General features: G+C 53.9%; 2 protein-coding genes across 2 annotated transcripts; both read left to right on the forward strand.

Moving 5' to 3' along the window:
- The first annotated feature begins 3,589 nt into the window (after positions 1 to 3,589).
- On the forward strand, positions 3,590 to 4,435 carry LOC120747620 (olfactory receptor 14A16-like). The gene has a single exon (XM_040053640.2). The coding sequence runs from the start codon at positions 3,671 to 3,673 to the stop codon at positions 4,433 to 4,435; it is 765 nt and encodes a 254-aa protein (XP_039909574.1). The 5' UTR covers positions 3,590 to 3,670.
- Positions 4,436 to 11,495: 7,060 nt separating this feature from the next.
- On the forward strand, positions 11,496 to 12,433 carry LOC120747621 (olfactory receptor 14C36-like). The gene has a single exon (XM_058424314.1). It carries the CDS (start codon positions 11,501 to 11,503, stop codon positions 12,431 to 12,433), a length of 933 nt encoding a protein of 310 aa, XP_058280297.1. The 5' UTR covers positions 11,496 to 11,500.
- Positions 12,434 to 17,560: the final 5,127 nt, after the last annotated feature.

Raw genomic sequence — 17,560 nt, forward strand, 5'->3', positions numbered from 1 at the left:
GTCCCATATTATCTAAAAACTCTCCTACATTTCTCTCTGTAGCCTACCCACAGGCAGCTCCACACAGCCTTTTGACTCCTCTCTTCCTCCTGCAGGACTGGCTAACTCTTTCCTGTCCCTTGAATGAGCACCAGACCCTCTCTGTCCCTCACACGCCTTCTTGACCCTTCTTCTCACAGCACAGCCTGCACACTCCACCTGACTCTTGCTCAGCTCACCCAATGTGTTATAACACTCATTCTCATTGGACATAGCTGGGATCTATTAAGGGCAAGGCTGTTCCCACTCTTGGGAATTAGTACAGCTGCAATTTATCAGGGAGAGATTGCCTTCAGCACTATCTCTATTCTCTTTACAATCTGTCCTCCCACACCAAGGAGAATCTGTGTACAGTACAGAACCTCATGGAACCAAGGGGCCATTGTGGCACAGCAAGGCCTTGTGGAACCAAAGTGACCATGGTGACACTACGGAACCTCATGGAACAAAGGGTCCATGGTGACACTGCAGAACAAAGGAGACTGTTGCTGGCAGTACGAAAGCTCATGGAACCAAAAGTCCATTGTGACATTGTGGGACCTCATGGAACCATGGAGACCATTTTGAAACTTCAGGACCCCTTGGAACCATGTGGCCATTGGGGCACTGCAGGGCCTTGGATAACCAAGGGGTCATAGTAGCACAGCAGGGCCTCATGGAATCAAGGGGATCATAGTGACACTGTGGGGCTCCATGAGACAACGGGGACATTCTGACTGTGGAACCAACGTGACCATTGTTATACAACAGGGCATCATGGAACCAAGGAGGCCATTGTGATCCAGCGGGGGATTCTGCTGAGACTATTGTGACACTTCAAGGCCTTGTGACACCAAAGGGCCATTGCGGAACTGCAGGGCCTCATGGAAGCAATGAGACCATTGTGACATTGCATGGCCTCATGGCAGCAAGGAGTCATTGTGACACCCTGGGGCCTTGTAGATCCAAAGGAACATTGTGACACTGTGCCACCATGGAACCAAGGAGGCCACTGCGACACTACAGAGCTCCATGGAACTAAGAACTCATGTAACAGTGAGGAGCCCAAAGGAATCAAGGGGCCTTTCCACACTTCAGGGCCTCAGGGAACCAAGGTGTCTTTGTGATACCGTGAGGCCTCATGGAATCCTGGAGACCATTGTGGCACTTTGAGGCCTCGTTGAATCAAGGGGCTCTGCAGGGCCTTGTGGAACCCAGGAGCCCATTGTGACACTGCGAGCCACTGGAGAGACCATTGTGGAACTCTGAGTCCCCATGGAACAAGGGGCCATTGTGACACCACAGGGCCTCACAGAACCAAGGAAACCATTGTGACACTGCAAGGCCTCATGGAAGCGAGGGGCCAGTGTGCAACTGCGGAAGCAAGAAGACCACTCTGATATCACTGAACCTCTTGGAAACAAAGTTCTCTTGTGATACTATGGAGCCTCATGACCCCATGGGGAAATTGTAACACTGCGTGTCCCAAAGATCCAAGAACACAGGTCTGTCTGGCTTGGCCTCTGGGGGCCTCCTGACTGGTCCAGATGACCTTGACATGTTGAGGGCTGCTTCTCATCTGCCCCTGAAACTCTGAAGTCCCGTGCTTTCCCTCCTGTGGGAAAGAACTGTCCTTCTCCTCCAGGGGTTCATGGCCAAAATTGGGATGCTACCTCTGAATTTGATTATATCCAGGGACTGTTCCCATATGAAACCTGCCAGGACAGACAGCTCTGGCTGGCCTTGGCCTCTCGGGAGCCACTTCTCATCTGTCTTTAAAACTCTGGGGGGCCATGCTTCTCTTCCCATGGAAAAAAAGGTCTTTTCAAGTCCAGGTGTCCATGGCCAAAATTGGGTATCTACCTCCAAATTTCTTTATGTCCAAGGATAGCACCAAGTCAAAAGCTGCCAGGATGGTCAAGGTTCCCGTGACTTCCTGAGGGCCAGCTCTCATCTGCCTTTGAAACACTGGGGCTTCCTCCTGTGGAAAAGAACTGTCCTTGACGTCCTGACGCTCATGGACAAAATTGGCATTTGTCCTCCCAAATTCTGTCTATCCAAGAAAAATTCTCCAAGACAAAAGCTCCCAAGACAAACTGGTCTGGTTGGCCTTGGTCTCCTTAGGGCTTCATCTAATCGGCTTTCAAAAGTGTGGTTCTGACATTTCTGTTTTTGTGGAGAAAAATTGTCATTCTGGTCCAGGAATCCATGGCTGCAATGTAATCTTATCTCCAAAATTCCCCATATATCCAAGGGTTGCTTTCAGACAATACCTGCAAGGACAGAGAGATCTGGATGCCTTGGCCCCTGGTGAGTGCCTCTCATCTGCTTTCAAAACCCTGGGGTTCTGTGGTTTCCTTCCTATAGAAGAGAACTGTCCTTCTTCTACAGGTGTCCATGGCCTTACTGATCACTATATAGAGACAAAGGAGCTCTGTGCTAAGGAGAGTGGAAACTGAGAACAGGGAACAAGAGCTCTGGGAGGGACTGAAGGGCAGGTTCAGAGATGGGGGATCCTTTTGACAAAGCAGAGAGCAACTGGAGGAAGAAAAAAATCATTACAAGGACACCTGGGAACCGCAGACTGAGAACAGAGAGAAAAGAATTTCCCTCCCAGGGCTGAGCTGAGGTGCAAAACATCTTCCAGAAAGAGTCTGGGACAGCCTAAGGCTTTGTGTGCCCAGGCAGAGGCAAGCAGGACACAGAGCTGTCAGTGAAGGAAGAGGCCAGCGAGGTGGGGCAGCCGGGGGATGACGACAGCCTGCAGGGACAGAGGCGCAGGGCATGGACACCGTAGGACAGCCTGGGCTGGAGAGGGCACAGGGATGGGCAGCAGCTGAAAGGCCCTGACACAGCCAACTCCTGCAGCACTTGGGCCATGGCTGCTGGCCCTGGGCCTGAGCCATGAGCAGGAGACAAGTGACCCTGGCAGGCCTGGGGCCTCATTGCCTCCTTGTCCCTGCTCAGCAGCCTGGCAGGGGCCGCCCCATGGTGCTGCCCTTGGCATTGCACATCCCCACATCCCAGTGTCCCGGGAAGAGCCCTGAGCACTGAGGGAGGGACAGGATCTGCCTTGGCAGGGGCTGGGGCTCAGGCCTTGGCCCTTTGCATTCCTGAAACACATGCAGGTTTGCTGAGCATCAGAGACACCTTTGCCTTGTTTGTCCCCACCTGTCATCACTGCCTGCAGTGTTCTGCTCTAACTGGAACCATGTGGACATTTTCTCAGTTGTGTCCCTCAATGAAGCCCATTAAAACTTCAAGAAACTTCACTGTTTCATTCTCATTTAGAGTTCTTGAAAAGTTTTTTGAACAGTCTCAGGGAATGGGTCTGATATAAACAACACCAAAAGCCCTAAGAAACTCATTAAAGTCCTTGTGCTGTGTCTGTGCTGCTGATCTGGGATGGGCTCCTGGCACAGAGGCAGCTCCTTGCAATCAAGAAGAGCTTCAAAAAGACATTTCTCCTGAGGAGCAGCTCCTCTCCCAGCCCAGCAGAACTGAGGGCAATGCCTGCAGGTACCTAACAGGAGTTAACAGGAGTTAACAGCTCCTGCACTTCTGCCTCTTCCTGGGCATCTCCCTGGCTGCCCTCCTGGCCAACGGCCTCATCATCAGCGCCGTAGCCTGCGGCCACCTCCTGCACACGCCCATGTTCTTCTTCCTGCTCAACCTGGCCCTCACCGACCTGGGCTCCATCCTCACCACTGTCCCCAAAGCCATGCACAATTCCCTCTGGGACACCAGGAACATCTCTTACACAGGATGTACCGCTCAATTATTTCTCCTTATCTTCTTCCTTGGGTCGGAGCTTGCCCTGCTCACCATCATGTGCTACGACCGCTACGTGTCCATCTGCAAACCCCTGCACTACGGGACCCTCCTGGGCAGCAGAGCTTGTGCCCACATGGCAGCAGCTGCCTGGGCCAGTGGCTTTCTCTACGCTCTGCTGCACATAGCCAATACATTTTCCCTGCCCCTGTGCCAGGGCAATGCCCTGAGCCAGTTCTTCTGTGAAATCCCACACATCCTCAAACTCTCCTGCTCACACTCAAAATTCAGGGAACTTGGGATTCTTGTGGTTGGTACCATTTTAGCTTTTGGCTGTTTTTTGTTCATTGTTTTCTCCTATGTGCAGATCTTCAGGGCCGTGCTGAGGATCCCCTCTGAGCAGGGACGGCACAAAGCCTTTTCCACCTGCCTCCCTCATCTGGCTGTGGTATCACTGTTTGTCAGCACTGGCTTTTTTGCCTACCTGAAACCCCCCTCCATCTCCTCCCCATCCCTGGATCTGGCACTGTCAGTTCTGTATTCGGTGGTGCCTCCAGCCCTGAACCCCCTCATCTATAGCCTGAGGAACCAGGAGCTCAAGGCTGCAGTGTGGAGACTGATCACTGGACATTTTCAGAAACATTAAATTGATTGCCATTTTCTACACATCACTTGTAATAAAAGTAAATTTTATAACATTTGTTTTTTGATTGTCAGTTTTGGGTTTTTTTCTGTGGCCCTAAACTATGTCGGTGAGGGGCTGTGCTCTCAGTGGCTTTAAACACACTAAAGGATCTCCCAGCAGAGTTTTCACCAGAGATCCCCCTTCTGTTCCCTTCTCTGGAGCTGCAGCAGCAATGTCTGTGTGCAGAGCTGGGGCAGATCAGCGCTGGCACAGCAGCTGTGCCCAGCAGCAGCAGCACTTGGTGTTGCCAGTGCTGCTCCCGTGCCCCTGCCCCGCTGCCCTCCTGGCCCTGGTGTTGCTGTAGGGCCTGAGTGCTCTCGGGGCCGGGCACAGTGCTGGGGGTGGCAGTGCCGGGGCTGCAGCAGGGACAGGCCATGGGCACTGCTGGGGCAGCGCTGACGCCTCAGGCCAGGGCCTGGGGGCTCCAGGCTCCTTGCCCAGGCTCTCTCCAGAACACGCCCAGGCCAATGCTCAGCAGAGAAAAGCCCCGTGAGCAGCCCCAGGGTGGCCGTGGGCAGGGTGGGGGCAAACAGCATCACACCATGGGAATGTCCCTTGGGGAGCAGGATCATCCTCCAAGTGCTGCAGGAATTGTCTGCAGGCTCCTGCAGTGCCTCGGGCTGTTCCATTGCCAGAGGCACCACAGGCCAGGGGGGCACATCTGGGCTGCTGTGTCTGTCTGTGAGGCTCCCTGTTCTGGGCAAGGAGGAGGGGCTGCAGAGCCTCTGCAGGACTGACAGGATGGGCTTTGGGGCTGTGAGGAGAAGCTGAGGGACCTGGGCTGCTGGACCTTCTGAAGAAGTGGCCCAGGGCTCATCCTGCAACTGCTGTAAGGATGGTTTCAGAGAATCACAGAATCAGCAAGGTTGGGGAATATCTTGGAGATCATCAAGTCCAACCTGTGCCCTGACACCACCTTGTGTCCCCTGAGCCTTCTCTTCTCCAGGAGAAACAACCCCAGCTCCCTCAGACACTCCTCTCAGGACCTGTGTTCCAGACCTTCACCAGCCTTGTTGCCCTTCTCTGGACATGCTCCAAACCCTCCATGTCCTTCCTAAACTGGGGGTCCAGAACTGGACACAGTACTCAAGGTGCTGCCTCACCGGTGCTGAGCACAGGGGAAGGATCACTGCCCTGCTCCTGCTGGCCACACCATTCCTGATCCAGGCCAGGTGCCATTGGCCTTCTTGGCCACCTGGGCACACCGCTGGCTCATGGCCAGCCTGCTGTCCATCAGTGTCCCAGGTCCCTTTCTGCCTGGATGCTCTCCAGCCACTCTGTCCCCAGCCTGTAGCACTGCAGGGGTTGTTGTGGCCAAAGTGCAGGTCCTGGCCCTTGGTCTTTTTAAACCTCCCACTGTTGGATTTGGGCCCTGGATCCAGCCTGTCCAGGTCCCTCTGCTGAGCCCTCCTACCCTCCAGCACATCCACACTCACACCCAGCTTGGTGTCATCTGCAAATTTGCTGATGGTGGACTCAATCCACTCATCCAGATCATTAATGCAGACATTGAAATCCATGCTGGCTGGGTCTGATCCCTCGGCCATCCTGTGGGTGCCGTGTGATGGCTCTCAAGGTGATCTGTTCCAGAACCTTGCTGGGCACCGAGGTCAGGCTGACAGACCTGGAGTTCCCCAGATCCTCCTTCCAGCCCTTCTTGGGGATGGGCTCACAATGGCACCTCCAGTCCTCTGGGACCTCCCTGGTGAGCCAGGACTGATGAGAAATGATGGAGAGCAGCTTGGTGAGCTCATCCACCAGCTGCCTCATCCCCCTAGGATGGATCCCATCTGGTCCCAGAGACATCTGTGAGCATCTGAGGGGCTCAGCAGGTCACCAGCTGCTTCCTCCTGGATGTCACGGGGGCTGTTCTGCTCCCTGTGCCCATCTACCAGCTCAGGAGAACACTTGTCCTGAGGACAACCTGTCTGATTGTTGAAAACTGAAGCAAAGAAGGGGTTAAGTACCTCCACATTTTCCTCACCCTTGGTAACCTTATCCGCCAATTAAGATTGGAGGTTGTCCTTTCCCTTCCTTTTGCCATTAATGTATTTATAAAGACTTTTTTATTATCCTTCACAGAAGTGGTTGCTTTAAGACCTAATTGAGGTTTCACCTCTAATTTTCTTTCTGCATAACGTAACAATATCATTTAACATTTCCTGAGTTGCCTGTCTAAAGGTGATGCACCCTCTTATTTTCCCCTGAGTTCCTGGAAAATTCTCTATGCCCAGCCAGGCCAGTCATTTTCATCGGGAGCTGACTTTTTTGCAGAGGGAAAGTCTATTCCTGCTCTTTCAAGATTTCTTTCTTGAAGTGCACCCAACCTGCCTGGACATCCTTGTTTTTAAGGGCTTTTTCCCTTAAGGAAATCAGTACTTTTTTCAATACTCCCTAAATCTGCATCCTGAGCAGGCCAAAGTCTGCTCTCCATAAGTCCCGTGTAGAAGATGTGTTGATGAAGGTGATTTTTGAAAAGAAAGAAAAACAAAATGAAAACAAAACCAAAAACATGGGTAACAGCCAGAGTCAAACACCTTCTTCACAGAAGTAGTGGTGAATGCTCCATTTATTGAAGGCACACAGGGTTCTTTTATACATATATCATTCTTGTGCATCAGCTGTTCACAAGGCATTTTACTTTTCGCAATTGGCTAGTGTTACCTGCATAAGCATTCTGTCGGGGGCTTACCCCAACATTCAGGTGGTTTCAGGGTCCTTTGCTCCCCTGCACAGCTCCGAGCCGAGCCGAAGGAAGAGACGGAGTTCTCAGGTTTAGATTTCTCGAGGTTGCATACTTAATTTATTGTTTCTTATCTTACAATTTTCTCGGAGTCTGACAAGATGTTCGCAGCTGCATGGATTCCTCACGTCTCCCCCCGAGCTGGGCTGTCCTTATCTTTTATACTAATTGCTACGTATTTCTTGTTTACTATTTCTTACCAATGTCTATCACTATTACTAAAAAGGTCATCTTTACTTTGACCCAATCCTCACTAACCACTTTGTGCCACGTCAATGCAGCAATGGAGTGGTGGAAGGAGAAGGAGAAGAAGAAGGAGACAACGCCCCAGATTCTCCATCTTCTCCCCATTCACTTCAATGCTAGGAACCTAAAACTATTATTTTCTCATTCTGTGATAAGCTAAACTACCATTTCTCACATTCTTGTGGCCTGTAAACCTTCTCTCAGTGTAGGAAGTTTTTCCCATGGACTAAAATCAAAGCCAGTGTCTCTCTGAGCTCTGGGCTGGGGTCCCAGACCCCCCTGCCCAGGTCCCTGACCCTCCAGGGCAACCAAAGGAATGCCCTGGACTCCAACAGACACCCACAGTGTTCACTGTAGCCCCTTGATTCCATGAGGCCCTGCCATGCTATAATGTCCCCTTGGTTCCAGTGGGTCCCAAAGTGTCAGAAGAGTCTCCATTGTTCCATGAGGCCCTGCAATGTCACTGTGGTCCCCTTGGTTCCACAGAGCCCCACAGTGTAACAATGGGCTCCTGGTTGCATGAAATCTTTCTCTGTCACACTGTACTTTTGATTCCATGAGGTTTCTCAGTGTCACAAGGGCCCCTGGGCTCCATGAGGTTCCAGAGTGTCACAATGGTCTCCTTGCATCTGCAGTATCACAATGGACCATTGGTTCCATGTGGCCCTGCTGTTTCAAAAACGGATTTTTGGTTTTTATGAGGTGTCACAGCAGACCCCTTGAATCTGTGAGGCCCTGCTGTAACCAAATCTCTGAAATATCAGAATAAGGATCCTTAAAACTAATCTGCATTTAAGAGGGCAACACTTATCAGGCTTGAGGTCTGAGGTGTGGTAACTCAAAACCTTACATGGACAAGTCATTTTAAAAGAGTGATAGTTATATACAGTAGTTACATGAGCCATTACCATAAAACCCACAGAAACTTCCCAGATTCACTTCTTTTTTTCTATCACTGCACTCTTGAGCCAGATGTCTTCCACTTGCCTTCCAATTGTTCTTGCTGGGAAAGCAGACCCTGCATGCCTTGTTCCCATGCTAACACTTCACAAGCATGGTAAAAGTTGAATTAACCCTCCTGGTTTCAAGCCCAAGGCTTTGTGTAGTGCCCAGGCAGAGGCAGGCAGGAGACAGAGCTGTCAGCAAAGGAAGGGGCCAGCGAGGTGGGGCAGCCGGGGGATGACGACAGCCTGCAGGGACAGAGGCGCAGGGCATGGACACCGTAGGACAGCCTGGGCTGGAGAGGGCACAGGGATGGGCAGCAGCTGAAAGGCCCTGACACAGCCAACTCCTGCAGCACTTGGGCCATGGCTGCTGGCCCTGGGCCTGAGCCATGAGCAGGAGACAAGTGACCCTGGCAGGCCTGGGGCCTCATTGCCTCCTTGTCCCTGCTCAGCAGCCTGGCAGGGGCCGCCCCATGGTGCTGCCCTTGGCATTGCACATCCCCACATCCCAGTGTCCCGGGAAGAGCCCTGAGCACTGAGGGAGGGACAGGATCTGCCTTGCCAGGGGTTGGGGCTCAGGCCTTTGGTCTTTCCATTCCTGAAACACATCTGGGTTTGCTCAGCATCAGAGACACCTTTGCCTTGTTTGTCCCCACCTGTCATCACTGCCTGCAGTGTTGTGCACTAACTGGAACCTGGGGACACTTTCTCAGTCATGTCCCACAATGGGATCCATTAAAACTTCATGAAACTTTGGAGTTTAAATCACACTTTGAATTCTTGAAAAGTTTTTTAAACACTCTCAGGGACTGACAGCACTGCAAACAACACGAAAGACCCAAGAGACTCATTAAAGTCCTTATGCTGTGTCTGTGCTGCTGAGCTGGGCTGGGCTCCTGGCACAAAGGCAGCTCTTGGCAATCAAGAAGAGCTTCAAAAGGACATTTCTCCTGAGGAGCAGCTCCTCTCCCAGCCCAGCAGGGACGAGGGCACTGCCTGCAGGTACCTAAGAGCAGTGAAGTGGAGAGAAGCCTAAGGAAGCTGGAAGGACAATTCTGAGATTATTCAATGAGAAATCTTCACACCTTTTGAAAATTCTGAGCTTCTTCATGGAGAAATCTTCACCACTCCTGACACAGTAAGTCTCTGGCTGCAGGGATCTCCTCAAGCTGACCCAGGACAGGACTGACATGACTGTAAGGATGGCTCTGCTGCCCTTTCTGCTTTGGGGGAGGATGTGCTCCAGAGCGGGGCTGCCCTGGGCACCGTCAGAGGGACAGGGCAGGACGGCTCCTGCTGCCAGGGACGGCTGCAGGGGCTGAAGCTGGGGCTGCAGCCAGGGGTGCCCAGGGCTGTCGTGCAGAGCAGCTCCTGCAGCCCTGAGGGCTCTTGGCCAGGCCAGGGGATCTGCCACCTGCCAGGGGCAGCTCTCAGCCTGCCTGGGAGCTCCCCATGGATGGTGGAGGGGAGCTGTGGGTGCCAGGAGTGACTCCTGCCAGGGCAGGAGCTGCTGCTGTGGAGAGGGTGCTGTGTGGGCCAGGGCTGCTCAGAGCTCCAGCTCATGCCCAGGTCATTTCTGAGGGGACTTGTCATGAGCTCATTCAGGGCAGGAGTTTCTCCCTTGAGTCTCTGCGTTCCTGAATCTGTGCTCCCAGTTTCCCCTGGCTCAGCTTGGTGGGAATGGAAACTCAGCTGTGCAGGGCAGAGCAGGGGCTGAGGCTCTTAAACCATCAGGATGAGGATTCCTGGGAACCTCAGCAAGTGCCTCCAGCTCCCCAGCCTCCAGATCCATCCAGCATCCCCTTTCCATGGTGCCCAGGCCTGGGGGAGCTGTTCTTTAATCCCTGCAGCCCCGAGCAGCTGCAGGGCAGAGCTGGCCCAGGGGCTGGGCTGGGCTCTGGCAGCACTGGCAGGGAAGGAGCCCGGGGCCACAGGAACAGCTCGGGCTGGGACAGCTCCAGCAGCAGAGGCGTGGGCAGGGAGGGAGGGAGGCAGTGCTGAGGGAAGCCCTGCTGCAGGGGAGATGTGGCACCTGCCAGCCCTGCCCTGCAGGGCACACACTGCCCTGAGCAGCACAGCTCTTGTGTCCCCTCGCAGCCAGCACAGCCCTCAGCCCGGGGGCTCGGGGCCCTCAGTCCCCTCCTGGGCCGGCAGAGCAGCCCCAGAGATGAAGGGCATCTCTCCTGCCATGTGCCCATTCCCTGCTGACCAGGGCCTGAGGGCCACTGTCCTGCACTGCTGCTGCCTGGCAGGGGCTGTGCAGGGCTGGGCAGGGAAAGGCTTTTCCTCAGGGCCCAGCTCTCTCTCTCCTTGCCTTGCCCAGGTGCTCCTGGCATTGCTGACGGGCTCTCTGGGAATGGCAGTTCCAGCTGCAGGCTCAGGCCCAGCCCTTGGGCTCCTCCTGTGCAGGCTGAGCACAGCAATGGGGTGTCCCAGCTCCCTCTGCCCTGGGGAGCTCTGGGCAGGGCAGACTGGGAATGAGCTGACTCTCCCTGACTTTGGGAAAGGCAGGAGCCACTTTGTGTGCCAGGGATCCCTCTGCTCTCAGCAGTGTCTCCTGGCTTTCCAGGGTAACACGGGAGTGGACCTCAGAAAGGTCCAAGTCCAGGGCAGCTGGGAACAGGAGAGAGGGACAGAGCAGCTCCCCTCAGTCTGCACTAAGCCTCCTACAATCCTCCTGCCTCACTGTACCCCCTGTTCTCCCCAGGTGCAGCAGAATCTCTTGTTCTGCCTCCTGCAATCCCCATCCCTTCACCCTGGCAGCTCCTGTGCCTTAGGAGGAGATTCTTTGTCCACGTTCAAACACCAGGACTGGCCACTGCCCTCACTGTTCCCCTGCACTGACTGGGGCTCAGGTCTGACTCCCAGGTGTCCTGCAGGACCAGGTCTGGCTCCTCAGTGAGCATTGGCCAGCAGCAATCAGGGCTACAGCAGCCAAGATGAAGGAAGTTCTCCTAGATCGAGACCAGGGGGGCAGTGCTTAGTGGCAGGGAATGATCTGTGAGAAAGGGCTTTGACCCTTCTATGAGAAATCTCTTCTCAGCTGTCATTGTCTTTTCTCCTGCAAAAGGTTCTAATGTCTGGAGAAAGCAAATGTCCAACAGCAGCTCCATCAGCCACTTCCTCCTGCTGCCATTGGCAGACACGCGGCAGCTGCAGCTCCTGCACTTCTGCCTCTTCCTGGGCATCTCCCTGGCTGCCCTCCTGGCCAACGGCCTCATCATCAGCGCCGTAGCCTGCGGCCACCTCCTGCACACGCCCATGTTCTTCTTCCTGCTCAACCTGGCCCTCACCGACCTGGGCTCCATCCTCACCACTGTCCCCAAAGCCATGCACAATTCCCTCTGGGACACCAGGAACATCTCCTATGAAGGATGTGCTGCACAGGTATTTCTGTTTGTATTTTTCATTTCAGCAGAGGTTCCCCTGCTCACCATCATGTGCTACGACCGCTACGTGTCCATCTGCAAACCCCTGCACTACGGGACCCTCCTGGGCAGCAGAGCTTGTGCCCACATGGCAGCAGCTGCCTGGGCCAGTGGCTTTCTCTACGCTCTGCTGCTCACGGCCAATACATTTTCCCTGCCCCTGTGCCAGGGCAATGCCCTGAGCCAGTTCTTCTGTGAAGTGCCACACATCCTCAAACTCTCCTGCTCACACTCCAAACTCAGGGAACTAGGGATTACTGTGGTTGCTGCTTGTTTAGGTTGTGGTTGTTTTGTGTTCATTGTTTTCTCCTATGTGCAGATCTTCAGGGCCGTGCTGAGGATCCCCTCTGAGCAGGGACGGCACAAAGCCTTTTCCACCTGCCTCCCTCACCTGGCCGTGGTCTCCCTATTCCTCAGCACTGGCTTTTTTGCCTACCTGAAGCCCCCCTCCATCTCATCCCCATCCCTGGATCTGGCACTGTCAGTTCTGTACTCGGTGGTGCCTCCAGCCCTGAACCCCTTCATCTATAGCCTGAGGAACCAGGAGCTCAAGGCTGCAGTGTGGACACTGATCACTGGACATTTTCAGAAACATTAAACTGCTGCCAATTTCTGCACATCACATGTAATAAAAGTCATCTTTGATAGAGCTTGTTCCTTTGGTGGTTGGGTTTTCTTTCTTTGTTTTACTTTTCAATGATGTTCACAAAGCAAGGACATTGTTTTTGCCCTTTCCTGTTTTTTTTCTCTCCATATTTGCTTTGGCCACACACAGTGTCACTGAGAAGCAATGCTCTCAGTAGCTATAAGTGAACTAAAGGATTTCCCAGCAGGGATTTCTCAATAGATGCCCCTTTTGTTCCCTTCTCTGGAGCTGCAGCAGCAATGTCTGTGTGCAGAGCTGGGGCAGATCAGTGCTGGCACAGCAGCTGTGCCCAGGAGCAGCAGCACTTGGTGTTGCCAGTGCTGCTCCCGTGGCCCTGCCCCGCTGCCCTCCTGGCCCTGGTGTTGCTGTAGGGCCTGAGTGCTCTCGGGGCCGGGCACAGTGCTGGGGGTGGCAGTGCCGGGGCTGCAGCAGGGACAGGCCATGGGCACTGCTGGGGCAGCGCTGACGCCTCAGGCCAGGGCCTGGGGGCTCCAGGCTCCTTGCCCAGGCTCTCTCCAGAACACGCCCAGGCCAATGCTCAGCAGAGAAAAGCCCCGTGAGCAGCCCCAGGGTGGCCGTGGGCAGGGTGGGGGCAAACAGCATCACACCATGGGAACGTCCCTTGGGGAGCAGGATCATCCTCCAAGTGCTGCAGGAATTGTCTGCAGGCTCCTGCAGTGCCTCGGGCTGTTCCCTTGCCAGAGGCACCACAGGCCAGGGGGGCACATCTGGGCTGCTGTGTCTGGCTGTGGGGCTCCCTGTTCTGGGCAATGAGGAGGGGCTGCAGAGGCTCTGCAGGACTGACAGGATGGGCTTTGGGGCTGTGAGGAGAAGCTGAGGGACCTGGGCTGCTGGACCTTCTGAAGAGGAGGCCCAGGGCTCATTCTGCAACTGCTCCAAGGGTGGTTTCAGAGAATCACAGAATCAGCAAGGTTGGAAAAGACCTTGGAGATCATCAAGCCCAACCTGTGCCCTGACACCACCTTGTGTCCCCTGAGCCTCCTCTTCTCCTGGGTAAACAACCCCAGATCCCTCAGCCACTCCTCACAGGACTTGTGTTCCAGTCCCCTCACCAGCCTTGTTGCCCTTCTCTGGACACGCTCCAGCCCCTCCATGTCCTTCCTAAATTGGGGGGGCCCAGAACTGGACACAGAACTCGAGGTGTTGCCTCACCAGTGCTGAGCACAGGGGAAGAATCACTGCCTGCTCCTGCTGGCCACACCATTCCTGATCCAGGCCAGGTGCCATTGGCCTTCTTGGCCACCTGGGCACACTGCTGGCTCATGTCCAGCCTGCTGTCCATCAGTGCCCCAGGTCCCTTTCTGCCTGGATGCTGTCCAGCTGCACCATCCCCAGCCTGTAGCACTGCAGGGGTTGTTGTGGCCAAAGTGCAGGACCTGGCCCTTGGTCTTTTTAAACCTCCCACTGTTGGATTTGGGCCCTGGATCCAGCCTGTCCAGGTCCCTGTGCAGAGCCCTCCTACCCTCCAGCAGATCCACACTCACACCCAGCTTGGTGTCATCTGCAAATTTGCTGATGGTGGACTCAATCCCCTCATCCAGATCATCAATGCAGATATTGAAATCCACGCTGGCTGGGTCTGATCCCTCGGCCATCCTGTGGGTGCCGTGTGATGGCACTCAAGGTGATCTGTTCCAGAACCTTGCTGGGCACCGAGGTCAGGCTGACAGGCCTGGAGTTCCCCAGATCCTCCTTCCAGCCCTTCTTGGGGATGGGCTCACATTGGCACCTCCAGTCCTCTGGGACCTCCCTGCAGAGCCAGGACTGATGAGAAATGATGGAGAGCAGCTTGGTGAGCTCATCCACCAGCTGCCTCATCCCCCTAGGATGGATCCCATCTGGTCCCAGAGACACCTGTGAGCATCTGAGTGGCTCAGCAGGTCACCAGCTGCTTCCTCCTGGATGACAGGGGGGCTGTTCTGCTCCCTGTGCCCATCTACCAGCTCAGGAGAACACTTGTCCTGAGGACAACCTGTGTTCCTGTTCTAAACTGAGGCAAAGAAGAGGTTAAGTACCTCAGCCTTTTTCTCATCTTTGCTAACCTTATCCTCCCCCAATAAAGAATGGTGGCTTTCCTTTAATGTATTTATAAAAACCTCTTTGTTATCCTTCATAGAATTGGCCAGGTTATTCTCTAATTGAGCTTTCACCTCTATAATTTTCTTTCTGCATGACCTAGTGACATCCTTAAACATTTCCCGAGTTGCCTGCCCCTCTGTCTAACCTTTATTCACCCTCTTTTCCACAGAGTTTCTGCAAAAGCTCCATGCCCAGCCAGGCCAGTCAATTCCCTTACTGGCTTATCTTTGGGCATACAGGCACAGGCTGCTCCCATGCCTTCAAAATTTCTTTTTTGAAGTGTGTCCATCTTTCCTGGACTCCATTGTTTAAGGACTGTTTCACTTAAAATTCAGTATCTGTTTCAGTACACCCCAAAACTGCATCCTGAACAGGCCAAAGTCTGCTATCCTTAAATCCAGCATAGAATATTGTGGATGCTCTCCTTCTTTCACAGAATATTTAAAAATTCAATAATTTCATGGTCACTGTGCCCCAAACAGCCACCGACCACATCTCCCACCAGCCCTACTCTGTGAACAGCAGGAGACAGAGTTTTCCTAGCAGTGGGAAGAGAAGGAAACCTCCCTAAAGTGCAGCTTGGAAGGTTCAGCCTGCAGGTGAGGAAAAAGAAAAGTCCCTGCCAGGGTAGAATTTTGATGCTCGAGGTGTCCCAGCGTGAGCCTGGGCCATGCCCTGGCTCTGTGTGCCAGGAGCCGGCAGCGCTGGGTGCAGGGAGCCCAGGGAGGGCACAGAAATGCTGGGCTGAGAAATGCTGGGGGGGACAGCGAGATGGGCGTGTGCAGCCGGCCAGGGCACAGGAGCAGCACGCACAGGGGCACAGCCTGCAGGAGAGATGGCCAAGGGCTGGGCAGGGCTGGCAGGGCCACAGGCACCCAGGCCTTTGTCCCCTGGGCTCTGGCAGCGCCTCTGGAGGCCCCACAGAAGGAACTTTCCTTCCAGGGGCTGCACTTTGCTTCTGCCTCGCCCCTCCCTGAGGAGCCTGGCAGGGCTTGCAGCTTGATGACATTTGTCCTTGCTGCCCCTGCCATCCCCCTGCCCCACAAACAGCCCCCAGCCACCCGTGAGGGACAGGCCCTGCTGTGCCAGGCCTGGCCTCAGGGCTTGGCCTTTCTGCTTCCTCCAGCCAGCCCAGGCCTTGCTCAGCATTGCAGTTCCCTGCTCACAGCCTTTGGCTCCCTGCAATCCTGGCCTCAAGGATCTGCTCTCACCAGTGCCTGGGGAGCCTTTGGCACTCCCTGCCCTCACTGGGGCCCAGTGATGCTCCAAGGGACTTGGAGTTTTGCTTCTGCCTCCCTGAGCAGCTTCTTCAACCTTCTCTCAGTGCCTGAGGCTCCTGGACTCAGCCCCAAATCCACCAAGGGGCTCATGAAAATACAGAAAGCCCACAGTAGCTCTTTGTCTTCCTTCAATTGTCTTCAAGTCTCCAGAGCTTGTGCAGCTGATTGGAGTCAGTTTGGAGTTCTGTTAAGGAGGGAGATTTCAAAGTGCATCTCATGATTTTTGATTTTTATAATCGTGTGAGGTTTTTTTTAAAATTTTCAGTTCTGAGAAGAGGTGACAAAAGCATTCTCCAAGTGATCTTGATGCTGAATGTCTCTTTAGGAGGTTTGGGTCTGGAGAAGAATGAGCCGCTTGCAAGCTGACCCTCTTTGGACAACCTGCTCCTTACTCCCAACTTCACCATGTCTGACATCACCCACCAGGGACTAAATTCCCAAAACATAACAAAAATCCAAACCAAATCAAACCAAACAAACAAACAAACAAAAACAAAAAAAAGAGGCATTTTTCTTTACAGTTAAAATCCAATTAAATAATAAAATATAATTGCACCTTTCTTACTTTTAATAATATAATTCTATGTTTCTACATAGCTAATTTTTATATTTATATTAAAAATCTATACATTTTAAGCAACCAAAATGTTTTTAGTCATTTCTTCTTGGTAACACAATTCCCTTCATTAATTAATTGACCACTATTTGCTATTGATTTCTCCCTATTTATGCTAACGAGTCCTAATTTTAGTCCTTTTCTCATATTTTTTAGCATTTTCTCAGACAGGGTAAAAGAGGCCACTTGGGGGTCCATGGAGACATTTCTGGGGCACATTTGGGGCAGTTTTGCTTCTGGGGAGGGAATTTGGAGAGAACTTGAGGGTCTGAAGGACTCTTGGGGGAGCCGGGCAGGCACTTGGAGGGGCACTCAGGGATTCAGTCGGACAATTCGGGATCCGGGGGAGCACTTGGGGGTCCAGGGGGGCACTTGGAGGTCAGGGAGGGGAATCTGGGGGCCCTTCGGGCTCCGGGCGGGCACTTGGGGGGCTCTGACGGGGCTCTCTGCGGCGCGGGGGATGATGGGAGTTGTAGGCGCGGGTATAACACGGTTCAATCGGGCCGCGGAGCATCACGGGGGTTTTAGGTGCAGCTCCATAGGCTCTCAGTGCGGCGCAGGGCATGACGGGAGATGAAGTCACGAATAGAATAGCGGTCTACGGGCTTCACGGAGCATGCTGGGAGCTGTAGTCCCGGAAGTGGCTGTAACGGAGATTTTTGGGGTCCGGGAAGGCACTTGGGGGTCACTTTTGTGTCCCAGCCGCGACTTGTGGTCCTCGGAGGGAACGTATGTGGTGCGGGAGCTCTTGGGGGGAGCTTGGGAGCCTCTCTAACCAGGCTCTTTAGGGCTCGGAGCACGGCAACAGTTTTAGGAGCGGAACTGTTTTATGAGGGGCTCAGATGCCGCGGGGGATGATAGGAGATGAATTCCCAGGAGTGGCTGTAACGGCATCAATTCAGAGGATGCGAAGTCGCTTCTGGGGAATCCCGAATGGGCGCTGAGGGGACACTGAGGCATGCTGGAGGGTCTGGGGGACACTTATGGGACACGGGGCGGGGTGGATACCCGCATTCTGTGGAGCGCGGGGCATGACGGGCGATGTAGTCCCGGCTGCAATGGGGCTCTATCGGGCTTCGGGGC

The sequence above is a fragment of the Hirundo rustica genome, unplaced genomic scaffold (assembly GCF_015227805.2).
Source record: "Hirundo rustica isolate bHirRus1 unplaced genomic scaffold, bHirRus1.pri.v3 scaffold_112_arrow_ctg1, whole genome shotgun sequence".
NCBI classification, from domain to species: domain Eukaryota; kingdom Metazoa; phylum Chordata; class Aves; order Passeriformes; family Hirundinidae; genus Hirundo; species Hirundo rustica.

Excerpts from the sequence above, each read along its gene's own strand:
- LOC120747621 (XM_058424314.1), top strand. The coding sequence starts at position 11,501 with ATGTCCAACAGCAGCTCCATCAGCCACTTCCTCCTGCTGCCATTGGCA.
- LOC120747620 (XM_040053640.2), top strand. The coding sequence starts at position 3,671 with ATGTTCTTCTTCCTGCTCAACCTGGCCCTCACCGACCTGGGCTCCATC.